General features: G+C 51.0%; 1 protein-coding gene across 1 annotated transcript in view; it reads right to left on the bottom strand.

The window, feature by feature from the left end:
• The window catches only part of PADI3 (peptidyl arginine deiminase 3), a 30,215-nt gene that overhangs the window by 15,619 nt on the left and 2,124 nt on the right, over nt 1-12,472 (bottom strand). Inside the window, exons 2-6 of the mRNA XM_053576719.1 lie at nt 7,161-7,341; nt 5,701-5,773; nt 2,334-2,395; nt 1,340-1,457; nt 232-357 (exon numbers count right to left, since the gene is read on the bottom strand). Coding sequence (XP_053432694.1) covers nt 232-357; nt 1,340-1,457; nt 2,334-2,395; nt 5,701-5,773; nt 7,161-7,341 — 560 coding nt within the window. The remainder of the gene's footprint in view (nt 1-231; nt 358-1,339; nt 1,458-2,333; nt 2,396-5,700; nt 5,774-7,160; nt 7,342-12,472) is intronic.

Raw genomic sequence — 12,472 nt, 5'->3', positions numbered from 1 at the left:
AAAATACATTCATCCCGTAAAAGGACCTTGGGCCAGGCAGTGTGCTGGGTCGGATCCAAAGCTCTCACTTCTAGCTGTTCTTAGGGTCACCCCCAAAGGCATCTCCTGGGGTCCATCAGAGACTGCCCACCAGCCCAAGGCAAAAGGACAAGGCTCCCTGGTGAGGCTCCCTGGTGGGACATCTGGAAGTGGCACCCAGGTTGCAAAGAGAGACTGCGTGAGCACACTCACCACAGACATGGAAGACCTGGGCCCGCTCAGCATCATAGGTGGAGGTGTGGAGGACAAGTTTGTGGTCATCGAAGAGGGCAGCAGGGCCCTGGGTCCGCAGGACCATGACAGACATATCTTCCAGGTCTATGAAGCCAAACAGCAGGGCAGAGACTCAAGGGCCCTGGATGCCAATTCCTCCTCCTCCTGCCCACCCTTCCCCGGAGAGTGGGTCTCCAGGCCCAGCTCTGTGGCCACACTGGAAATCACCAAGAGCAAACCATGAAGATGCCTGGTTGATCTGTGGAGTTACCTGAGATCCTCTCCTGGGCCCATGTCTCCTCATCTGCCCACAGAGACATGAAGTGTGGCACAGCCAGCCTGGTGCCTGGCACATGACAGGTGCTCTAGAGAAGTGTGTGCTGGATGAGGGCCAATTGGCATCACACAGGTGAGGGTCCTAGTCTCCCTTCCAGCATCACTCCCTGTGATGCCCACCAGCTCCTCCCTTCCTGAGCCTCAGGGTTCCCGTCTCCAGATGATGCCACTTCCAAGGTGGCTGTGATATCTCCTGTGGACAGCACCTGGTGCACCCCCAGGATGCAACTGTCTCATTCTCCAGGGGCCTGCTGACCGTGGGGCACCAAAGAAATACAGGCCAGAGGTGCATGGGGAAGAGGCCCACCCTTGGGTGTGTAAGGGCAAGCCTTAGCTTGGATGCAGACCAGTTGTGTGGCTTCAGGACTCTCCTGACCTCAGTCTTCACACCCTCATCTCTAAAATGGGGTGATGAGACTCTCCACCTGCTGCTTAGATGATTAAATGGAAATTTGGATAAAGGGCCTGGCACGAGGTAGGTGCTAAAGCAATATTAGCATCCTCTGCTCCCTGAAGGAAAGACCTGGGGGCAGCTTGTTTCCAGAATTTCTGCTCTGGTGTACGAGTGCCCACTAGCACTGGGGAGAGGCAGATGGCAGCCTGAGATGGGTTTTCTGGAATATCCAGATGTGTCTGGGGCTAGAACTCTGGCCCTGAGCTCTGCCTTCAGAGTGCTGCCTGGAGGTTGGAATACTTATGGGGAGCAATGACCCTGAACACCCAGCGACCTGGGCTGCCCCAGACCCCTCACCTTGCAGGCAGCGCACACGCTGGTCACAATTGTCCTGGTCATCACAACTCAGATCATCACGGTCACAGTTCACCAGCAAGATGGCACCATATCCGCTGGGCCCCCAGACCCACTGCCGCTGCCAGTGGCAAAACATAGCCCATGATGGGGGCTCAGATCAGACCTGCGTCTCCCTCCCCAGCAAGCTCTTGGCCAGCCTCCTGACCCTTCACTCCACTCTGAAGGGATAGCTTCGTTTTCATGGGAGCATCTCCTGCTCAAGAAACAGCAATGGCTCCCTATTGCCAATACCCTCAATTCCAAACCACAGAGCTGTCTCTCACAGCAGCGGGCGATGTGCCTCCAGCCAGCATCCCCTTCCTCAACAGGCAGTGTCTCACAGAATACTTTTTTTCCCACATCTCCTGTCTTGCCTCTGCTCCTGCTGTTCCCTCCGCAGGGAATGCCCTTCCTCCTATATCCCTTCAGAGCCCTCCTAGGAAGTCTTCCTTGCTCACCCAGCCCATCGTGACCTTCTCTTCTGAACTCTCAATATAGTAAGTGCCAACACAATTCAGTCCAAAGTTCTTTAACAGTTTCACACTTGTTAGATTTCCCACTGCCTGTTTTTGTAAATAAAGTTTTATGGAGACACAGTTGCATCTGTTAGTTTATATAGTGACTGTGGCTGATTTCACAGCAGCCACAATGGCAGAATTGAGAATTTGGCTCACAGAGCCTCAAATATTTGCTATCTAGATTTTATAGACAAAGTTTGTCTACTCCTGACCTAGATTTTGAGTCTCAGGGCTGCGTTACTCTCTGTCTAATGATTCTTGATGATTTTTCTCCTGGTAAAAGCTCCCCAGCCATGCCTGGTTCCTATTTGGCTCCCCTGAGCTCAGCATCAGCTGGGAGGCAGGGTGATAACCTGGAATGGCCTCACCCCTCCTAACCTGTCTTAGAGCAGCTCCATGTTCCACCCCCACTTCTGGGCCCAGGCAGAGATACCTACCTTGTCCACAAAATTCCTGTCCTGCCTGCCTTCACAATTCAGGTCACAATCCAGAGAGATGTCTGCAGGGGAAGGCAGTGGGTAAGTTACTACAAAGTTCCCAAGAGCCTAAGACATGCCCATGGCCTTTGCTTTTTTAATCTTGATCCCAGGGCCTGTTTGGGACTGGGAAAATGTAAGTCATTCCCAAGGAAACACAACCCAGGGGTGAGGGCATCTGGAGCCTCCCTCTTTGGGCTAGAGAAAAGAGGCTTTGGGGAAGAGGCAGGGTCACAGCAAAGGCTCAGGCCAAATGCTGCCTCCTCCAGGAAGCCTTCCCTGACTCCTCCCTCTTCAGTGTCCCTACAAGCCCTTACTGTGTTAGAGCATACCCTGCACTGGGCTCAGGCCTCCCAGAACATTCTTGTCTATATAAAGCTGCTTCACCTCCTTCTGACTGTGTGTCCTGCTTGAGCCTTCATCTGCTGCTCCCACTCCCCAAATCCCACCCCCATTCCACTCTCTTAACGCTTCTCTCTAGAGACTGGAGGAGGTTTTACAACACAAATGGAGCATTCGAAGAGTCAGAATCAATCTTCCTGTTTTGGAAAAAAATAAAGCAGTCTTAGTTCTTAAAGAAAAGAGAGGAGGAGAGGGAAGGAGCAAGGGAGGGAAGAAAGAATGATTCTGAAATAATTGTTTAAACATGAAAAGATACCCAACCACTGTGCAACAAATGAATAAAGCTTACAAACATAATGTAGGCAAAGGAAGCCCCAGCGACGTAGAATTTGTACAATCTGATTCCAGCCATAGAAAATCAGACAGGTCACACCAGACTGTATAATTTGGGTAGAGACATTCAGGGGATAAAACCAGAAGGAAAAGCAAAGAAATACTTTGCATGAGATAGTGGTTACCTGTAGGGGAAGGAGGGAGTTATGCCCAGAGAGGGCTCTGGATGTTGGTTGTGTTCTATTTCCGGACAATGGCTGCTCCAGCATTCACTCTGTAGTTGTTTGTTAGCGTGTGTGTATGTGGGAAACAAAGCTTTATGTACTTTTCTGTATGCGTATTTTCCAATAAACACGTGGGTGTGTTTGGGGCTGGGGCAGGGGAATACCCAACCTCCTAACTAAAGAAAGGCAAATTAAAGCAACAATAAGAAGCCAGCCTATCAGACTGGCAAAAATGGAAATAGTTGGCATGGCACTCCTATAGGCTGTTGGCAGGCATGTAGACTGATTGATATTGCCAAATTCCTTTCCAAAAAGACCCTATCAAAATTCAAAAGATAGATTCTATATACCTCAGAAGTTCTGATTCTAAAAATGCCACCTAGAGATAAAGATTTCCACATGTCTTGCTAATTGCTTTCCTGTGCGTGCACCAAGGCCAACTCCCATCCCCTCCTGTGTAAGGACTTTCCCAGCTTCACAACCTTGCCAACGTTCAGTCAAGCATCTTATCACGTGGGTTTTGATTACTGGGCTTTCTCTTCTGTGAATTGTTTATTCATGTTCTTGCCTGTTTCTGTGAATTTGTCTTTTTCTTTTGATTGGAGTTCTCCATATGCACCAAGGCAGCCATTTGCACTGCAAATTTTTCCTCCCAGTCCATAGTCTGACTTTTTGTCAGAGTACAGCAATTTTTAGTGTTAATAAGTCTGGCTCACTGCCTGTGGCTCAAGGGGCTAAGGGGCTAAGGCGCCAGCCATATACGCACCTGAGCTGGCAGGTTCAAATCCAGCCTGGGCCCACCAAATAACAATGATGGCTGCAACCCAAAAGTAGCTGGGCCTTGGGGCAGGCACCTATAGTCCCAGCTACTTGGGAGGCAGAGGCAGGAGAATCACTTGAGCCCAGGAGTTGGAGGTTGCTGTGAGCTGTGATGCCATGGCACTGTACCCAGGGAGACAGCTTGAGGCTCTGTCTCAAAAAAAAAAAATCTAATTTTCAATTCTTCCCCAGATGATCTATGTTTTTGTTTTGCCTTGTTAATGAAAATTTTTCCATCTTGGGGTTACAGAGATATTCTTTGCTAAAAGCTTAAAATTTTGATTTTTGCCTTAAGGTTTTTAACTCACCTGAAATTTGTTTTTGAGTATGGTGTGAGGTAGGGCTCCAAATTCATTTATTCCCACATGATAATCACATTAGCACAGGCCTATCTCTGGGTTCTCTGTTTGTTCTGTTGTTCTGTATATTGAACCCTGCACTAATTGCATAATGCCTCAAGTATTACAGTCTTGATAGCCACAGCTGTGAATGCTCACTCCATCTGTTCTTCCTCCAAATTGCCTTGGCTGTTGTTGACCTTTGTTCCTCCACATGAGTTTTAGGACCAGCTCTATAAAGTTCTATGAAAAAGCCCCGTTGTGATTTTGATGGGAATCTCACCGAGTTTTGATTGTTTATACTGTCACAGAGCTCTCAGACTTGTTTTCTCATCTGTTTCACTCTTTTGTTCTCCTTGTATTTTAGTTTAGGTAAATTCTATTGACCTATCTTTTTTTTTTTTTTTTGAGACAGAGTCTCACTATGTCACCCTTGGTAGAGTGCCGTGGTGTCACAGCTCACAGCAACCTCAAACTCTTGGGCTTACGCGATTCTCTTGCCTCAGCCTCCCAAGTAGCTGGAACTACAGGCACCTGCCACAACACCCAGCTATATGTTTTTTGTTGCAGTTGTCATTGTTGGTTAGCTGGCCTGGGCCGGGTTTGAACCCACCAACTTCGGTGTATGTGGCTGGTGCCGTAACCACTGCACTACAGGAGCTAAGCCTCATTGACCTATCTTAAAGTTCACCCAATTCTTTCTTCAGCTGTGTCTAGTCTAGTGATGAACCCATCAAAAGCATTTTTTTCTCTATTACTATGATTTTTATTTCCAGCATTTCCATTTGACTCTTTTCTGTTTCTTTCTTTTTTTTTTTTTTTTGAGACAGAGTCTCACTATGTCACCCTCAGTAGAGTGCCATGGCATCTTAGCTCACAGCAACCTCAAACTCTTGGGTTCAAGCGATTCTCTTGCCTCCACCTCCAAGCAACTGGGATTAGGTGCCTGCCACAATCCCTGGCTACTTTTTTATAGAGATGGGGTCTTGCTCTTGCTCAGGCTGGTCTTGAATTCATGAGCTCAGGCAATCCACCTGCTTCGGCTTCCTAAGTGCTGAGATTACAGGCATGAGCCACCACATTTGTATTGTTTCGAATTTGTAAATGTGTACCACTTACTTTAATTTTACAGTAAGACTATGGTAGTGGATTTTTATAAAAAAGACCCTCATTCAGTGTCACTCTCAACTGTTACCCCGTGTCCTTGGCTGAGGTCCCTTGGCCACACTCTCATCACGCACACATACCCCACAACCCCCCCCCCCAACTTACAAACACAGGTGAGGTAGAGCACTGCGTGGGCCAGGGGCAGAGCCTCCTTGCTGGAATGGTAGGAAATCTGAACCTGCAGAGAGACAGGCCCAGAGTTATGCTGGCAGAAGCCAACAGCCCCCAATCCCCAAAACAGCTCTTCAGGGATCTGGTGAGAAGAGGGGCCCTCAGGGATGTCTGTGCACTAAGGTAGAGTTTCCTAATCCAGCTCTCTTTAGCCTTCTGTGTGCCATTTATTTTTCCATCCCAGTCCTGCCAATGACCTACTGTGTGGTTTTGGCAAGCCCCTGCTCCCCCTAACATCTCAGTTTATCATTGATAAAATAAGAGGTCTGGACTGGGCAGCGTTTAGGACATTTATGTTCCTATTTGTGGGGCTCAGCCTGGCCTGAGCTTGGCAGCTCTGGGCTCTGTGACCTTGACTGAGGCCTCTCACCTTTTTGAACTGCCTCACTTTTCTCACTTACAAAACAAGGACCACACAGGTTTCTGCCTCAGAGGATTGTATGCAGCTTAGAATCAGTGCCTGTTAAACCCAAAGCCCATAGAAAGCACCCGATATAAACCTAGTAAGACTATAGGGTGGGCAGAAGGATCAGTGGGCAGGCGGCACCCAGGAGGGTTCAGGACAGAGCGAAGGGCCAGACAGCCTGGGCTTGGGTCCAGGATCTACCACTTATGGACATCCTGGGAAGTTACTGATCTTCTCTGGGCCTCATCTTCCTCAACTGTAAAGTGGGGACAATGACAGCTTCTACCCTATAGGATTGATTACGGGCTGTGAGGATGAAAGGAGTGATGCGAGGGACACGCTCAGCATGGTGCGAGCACCCCTGTCACTACAGGGTGAGGTTGAAGGTGGTGAGGATGACAAAGCAGTTGGAGGCAGGTGTATCAAAGTCTCCTTGCACCCACGCCCTTCTCTTGGATGGCCCCTCCTGATGCAGGTCCCTCAGCTCTCTGGCTCTGATGTCCCCATCTCAGCCAGAAGATCAGGATCATGCAGAGGCCCCTCACCCCCCTCAGTCCTGGAAGCCCTTAAATCGTGCAATTACTGACCCCCGTGTCGGCACCAGCAATGATGCTTACCTCGGACATACAATTACCTGAATCCTGGCCAAAGGCAGGTAGAGGAAGGGGGACTCTGACTTTCCTCAACCTTGGTGGCCCCTGGGACCAAGGAATTCTAGAGCAGGAGGCACCTAGTCAGCCCCCCAGTTTGGCAGGCACCAGGAGGAGTCCCTCGAAGGCTGTCTACTCTTGCACTGCCCCTGGGACCCCTAAGGACACAGCGTGTCTAATAATTGCAGAGCTGGCATTCAAGCTCCAGCAGCTTGGCTCCAAGGCCAGGCACTTGTCACTGCGCTGCCCTTCACTCTGCATAGAGGACATTGGGCTCTACTAGAGCTAGAGCACTGCCTACCCCACCCTATCCCACCCAGACCAGAGAACCAGCTCACATGACTGTCATTGAGGTCGTTGCTGGGGGAGTTCATGACCACAATGATCTCCAAACTCGCATCAAAGTGCCACCGCCTAGCATCTGCGCGCTCCCGGCCCCGCCTTGAGTTGGGAGAGATGTAGATGTCCACACCTGGGGTCCCATAGACCTCGAGCATCTCTGTGCCCTCGGGTACCGACCTGGGAAGGATAGGGAGCCATGGGGAAGGGCTGAGGGGGGCAGCCCTTGTTGAGATTATCTGAGCTTTGGCTCAAGCTCTGCTTCCTCCAGGAAGCCTTCCCTGACCACCCCAGGCCTCTCAGATCCTCACGGTAAGCTCCTGGGAGGCGAGGAGGACTTGGAGAGACCTAAAGAGATACGGAGTCAGAGACAGGGAGTCAGAAAACCAGAGACCCAGGTAGGCAGGGCACCCTCTCCCACCCCTGGGAGCACGCTTAGCTCCTCCCTCAGCCCCGCTCTTGGGGCACTTGAACTCCAGTTACCCAGGAAGCTTGTAAACTTGTTACAGAGCCTGCCCCAACCCAAAGCTGTTCCTTGGGTCCCAGCTGGGGCTGAGCCCCCTTGGTGGTCCTTCTAGTACGAAAACTCCATTCAGCTCCCAAACCCCAGTCACTGCACCAGGCCCTGTGTGAGGTGCTGGGGGAATCTCTGATGGGGATGGAGAAGGAGCCCCAAGGCAGTGGCCCAGACAAGAGCTTCCCACAGAAGGGGAACCAGCCACATCAGAGGTCAGAGAAGGGAGAGGCCAAGGGCTCAGGTAGTACTGGGACCAGAGTTGAGAATTAGGTTCTGGACTAGGCTGGTCACACATCAGCTAGATGACTTTGATTGGGTCATTTATTCTCTCTGGGCCCAGTAATTTGACCTATAAAGTAGGATAATGACAGCTCACAGGCAGTCACAAGATGCAAATATGATAATAGGGACGGCTTAGAACACCACCAGCCCAGGCTGGAGGAAGGGGTTATTAAAGTAAATTAGGGTGCAGGAAATGGTGGATGGAGGCAGGTTGAGGAAGGAGGCTGGGCAGCTGGAGAAGACTTCCCAAGGGAAGGCACAAAGGGGAGAGAGACACAGGTGAGGGGAAGGTGTTTTCACCATAGGGTCTTGGGAGGTCAAGATTAGACTCAGGCTGTTTTTTGTTTCACCCTAGGTAATAGGGAGCCAGTGATGGCTCTTGATCAGGAGGGGCAACACAATGGAGCCATGGCAAGGTAGTTGAGCTTGTGGACCCTGGGGCCAGGTAGCCTAGGTTTGAGTCCCAGCTCCACGGCTCACTAGGTGTGTGACCTTGAGGGAATGACCTTCACTCAGATGTCACTCAGCGTCAACATCTCCACCTCTGGTGGAGGTGAGGGAAGATTAAAGGAGCCAGTGTGAGTAAAACACTCAGGATGAGTGAAAGTCATTGCCTCATTTTGCTGCTGGAGAAACTGAGGCCTAGAGAGAAGTGACTAGAAGGTAGGGCTCTAGAGCCCACTGCTCATGCAAGCCGTGTGTTAGGAGCACCACAGGGCTGGCTGCTGGGAGGGGACCTGCATCAGGTAAGGGAGGATCCAGTTTCCCATTTCCCAGAGGACTGGGGAAGTACACAGAGCCTCGCCTGGATAAAGTTCTTCCTCTGGCCAAGCCACTTTCAGCAGCCAGTGTAACTGGGTCCTCACACACTGGCTTCAGGGCAGCGCTGGGCGGTGCCACGATCTAGGGCCTGAGCCCTTCCCTGCTGAGCCTGTCCCTCCCAGGCAGCTGAGGGCCCAACTGCTCCCATGGGATGGCCAGAGAGGGTGAGTAGTGGGTAAAATCTGGTAGGAGGACCAACAGCTCTGGTTTGCTGGGATTGAGGCTGTTCCTGAGCTACAGACCTTGCTGTTCTAAAACCTGGACCATTCCAGGCAAACCAGCCCAGTGTCCACCTTAAAAGTGTCCAATCCCAGATCCATCTTATTAACAAATGCAGATTCTCAGAACCAGAAGTGTAGTGGGCAGGGCCCTGGAATCTGCATTTTAAACCCATTCCACTGTCCACCGACACCTGAGAACCACAGCTAAGAGTGGGCTGTCTCAGACCCCCCAGGAGTGCAGGGATGACTGAGCTCTTCCTTCGTGTTCTTGCACCACCTCCATTAATGATGATGATGAGGAAGATAGTGACGATGGTGTTGAAGATAGCTCCCACAGCTGTACGACACATGTGCTATTGTACCCAATTTACAAATGAGAAAACTGAGGCTCAGAGATGGCAGGTGACATGTCCAAAGTCACACAGCTGGTAAGTGACAAAGCCAAGACTCACAGCCATCACTGTCCCTACTTCCCTGCAAACACAAACCCATCCTCTTCCTTCATGGGTTCAGGGCCTGGGCTTCTGAGAAAACAACACCAGATAGTTATTTCAGCAGCCGAGAAACTGATAGGAAAGGACTCCGTGGTTGAAAACAGAAAAGCTGGCAAGGATCAACAAGGTCCCCACCGAGTTCTTCCCCACTGGCCTGCAGGGGCAGAGAAAATGGAGGCCCAGACAGCTGAGGCTCTGGGTAGCAGTTCCAGCTGCCCCTCCCTACTCAGTGAGGCTGCCAGATCCCCCAACTCTGCCTGCCTCAACAACAGAACCAGGTTCAGGAAATCCCGTCCCAGCTTAATCCTGTGTTGCCCTGCCCTGCTCCACCCCACCCCTGGAAACTCGTGGCCACACAAACTTTTTCCAAAGCCTACCAGGGCCCAGCACGGGCAGATCTGAGCTCTTGCATTCAGAAAATCCCCATATCAACAGAAGAGAAGCTGGTTTTTCAAATCAGGGAGGGGTTTCAGAGGCCGAGCTTGAAACACCTTATTCTATCCCAACCCCTTCAGGTCCATATGGGGAAACTGAGGCCAACAGAGAAATAGAAAGGTGCTCTGGGCGGCACCTGTGGCTCAAGGAGTAGGGCGCCGGTCCCATATGCCGGAGGTGGCGGGTTCAAACCCAGCCCTGGCCAAAAAAAAAAAAAAAAAAAGAAATAGAAAGGTGCTCAAGATGACACAGCCAGTGGTGACAGAGCTAGGGCCAAAACTCAGTGTTCCTGGCTCCATTAGGCAGCCTCCATGGAGCAAGGAGTGACAGAAACAAGCAGGGATGTGAATTATTTGTTCTGGCAGTGAAGGCAGGTTCTCAACCCTGGCCAGGTGGAAATTAAAAAAACATGATGCTGAGTCCCTCCACAGGTGCACTAAATCAGGCTTTCTGAGATGGCCACACCACCAGTTCTTTGTAAAAGTCCCCAGGTGACTCAAAAATGTGGCCAAGGCTGAGAACCCTCGAGCAGGAGAGAAGAGGATATTGAGAGTTCATTGGCCCTGCCCTCTGCCTTCTCCAAATGCTGCCACCCCGGGCCATTCCAAGATAGGGAAGACGTGTACCCCCAAGATCAGGGTAGCCCCTGACCTCTCAGAGGTGTCTATGCTGCCCTCAGAGAGGGACCGGGAAAGACTTGCTGCTGTCCAGGCTGCTGTGTGTCCCAGGCCCCTCTGAAGTCATGCCGATCAGCCCAGGTATCCTGGATGGGGGGACTGTGCAGCTGTGCATCTGGAAATATTTGGAGCTCTGCAGCCGTCAGAGCCAAGTGCTCCAGTACCTCACCATTACAGCCCCACCAGCACCCCCAATCCAGGCGAGTCTCAGCACCTCTGTGACTCAGTTTCCCCTTCACCAGTAGTCAGGGGTTGTTTGTTTGAATCGAAAGACCTGGTCTCTAGTTTTCTCTCCATCCCTAATTCACTGTGTAATCCCTGGCAAGGGTTCAGTTTCCCCATGTAAAGAAAGAAGGTGTGGGTAAGACCCCAAGGATGCCTCCACTGAGCCTGGACACTGCCCTCCAAGCCACCTTGTGATGAATCCCAAAGGTACAGACCCCCTCAGCCACACAAGCTGCCAGACTCCGAAAAGTATTTCCATGTGTTATGGGAGTATCCGGCAGGAGTAGGTCCAGCCCATATACCATTCTCACCAGAGGTCATTCTAAGATGTTCATTTGGCCCAGTAAGAACCAAATCAGCTTTCCCCCCAACTCCCAAACCTTGTGCTGAAGTTCAAGCACTGGGAAGAAGCTACGAAGGAAAGCAGGAAACCACCTGTGCTGCGGAATTTGATGGCATCGGGGTTCAAGTCCCAGCTGAGCCTGGTGGGATAGGACTTGTCAGGGCACCATCTGTCTGAACCTCTATTCTTGCATCTGTAAAATGGACATCGAGGTGCAAACCAGACTCCAAGTGACCAGTGAGTGGCTCCAGGTAGCAGGGTAGGAGTCTTCCTTTCCTACCCTCTGACATAAGGCTCACTGCTCAGGAAAAAAAAGTCCCCTGGGCCATGCCCAACTCACAGGAAGGCAAGGTTGAACCCACTGCCATAGAGAGGCCCAACAGTCTCGCCTGTGCCCATCCTCAAGGCTCTGGGGTGCCCCTCCTCCAGGCAGGCTGCCTTAACTGCTTGGCCTGCTGATTTCTCTTTTTTCAACACCACTCCCCCTTCTCCCAGTATGGGTCAGAGGCTGTTCCCCAGCCATCTTGGGCATGGCAGATTTTCCCCAGCCATCTTGGGCGTGGCAGATTTGGGAATGCTTAAGGCCATCCACAGGTTCGAGGTGGAGACTTAAAATGATGATGATAATGATAATGATAATGAATGTTCACACGAGCCAGCTATTAGTTCTATGCTTTCATGCACATGCTCATTCAGTCCTCCCGACAGCCCTTTGAAGTAAGGCCAAGCTGTTCAGGTTGCACCCTGGCTCTGACATTCACTGGCTGTGTGATCTTGGGCAAGCTATTTAACCTATATGTGCCTCAGTTTCCTCATCAGTAAAATGAGTATGATGATTGTACCCACCTCATACAATTGTGAGAATTAGTCAAGTGCTTAGGACAGAGACTGCTTAGGACAGGGGCCGCTTAGGACAGTGACTGCTTAGGACAGGAACTAAGTATCATTGCTAATAGTACTGTTATCTCCATTCTACAGATGAAGAAACAGAGCCTTGGAGAGTTTGAAGGACTTTCCCAAAGTCAGACAACTGGGAAGTGGCAGAGCAAGACTCAGCCACCAAACCTACGGCCGGTTCTCTTGTTCGCCCACAGACAGAGCTCCCAGGATCGTTACAGTACAGCATCTCCAAGCCCCAGGTGACCTCACAGCTAACCCTGGCCTGCTCCCTTTCTGAGATGGGAGTCCTTTCTGCAGCACCCCTGCAAGAAGGTGAGCTTGCCTTTCTAGAACTCCCGAAGGCAGGGTTCTCAGAGGGCAGGGGCCATGCCTGCTTGTCCACCACTATGTGGACA

The sequence above is a fragment of the Nycticebus coucang genome, chromosome 22 (genome assembly GCF_027406575.1).
Source record: "Nycticebus coucang isolate mNycCou1 chromosome 22, mNycCou1.pri, whole genome shotgun sequence".
Lineage (NCBI taxonomy): Eukaryota > Metazoa > Chordata > Mammalia > Primates > Lorisidae > Nycticebus > Nycticebus coucang.
Note: the sequence above shows the minus strand (reverse complement) of the source record. Positions and strands in the feature narration are given on the sequence as shown.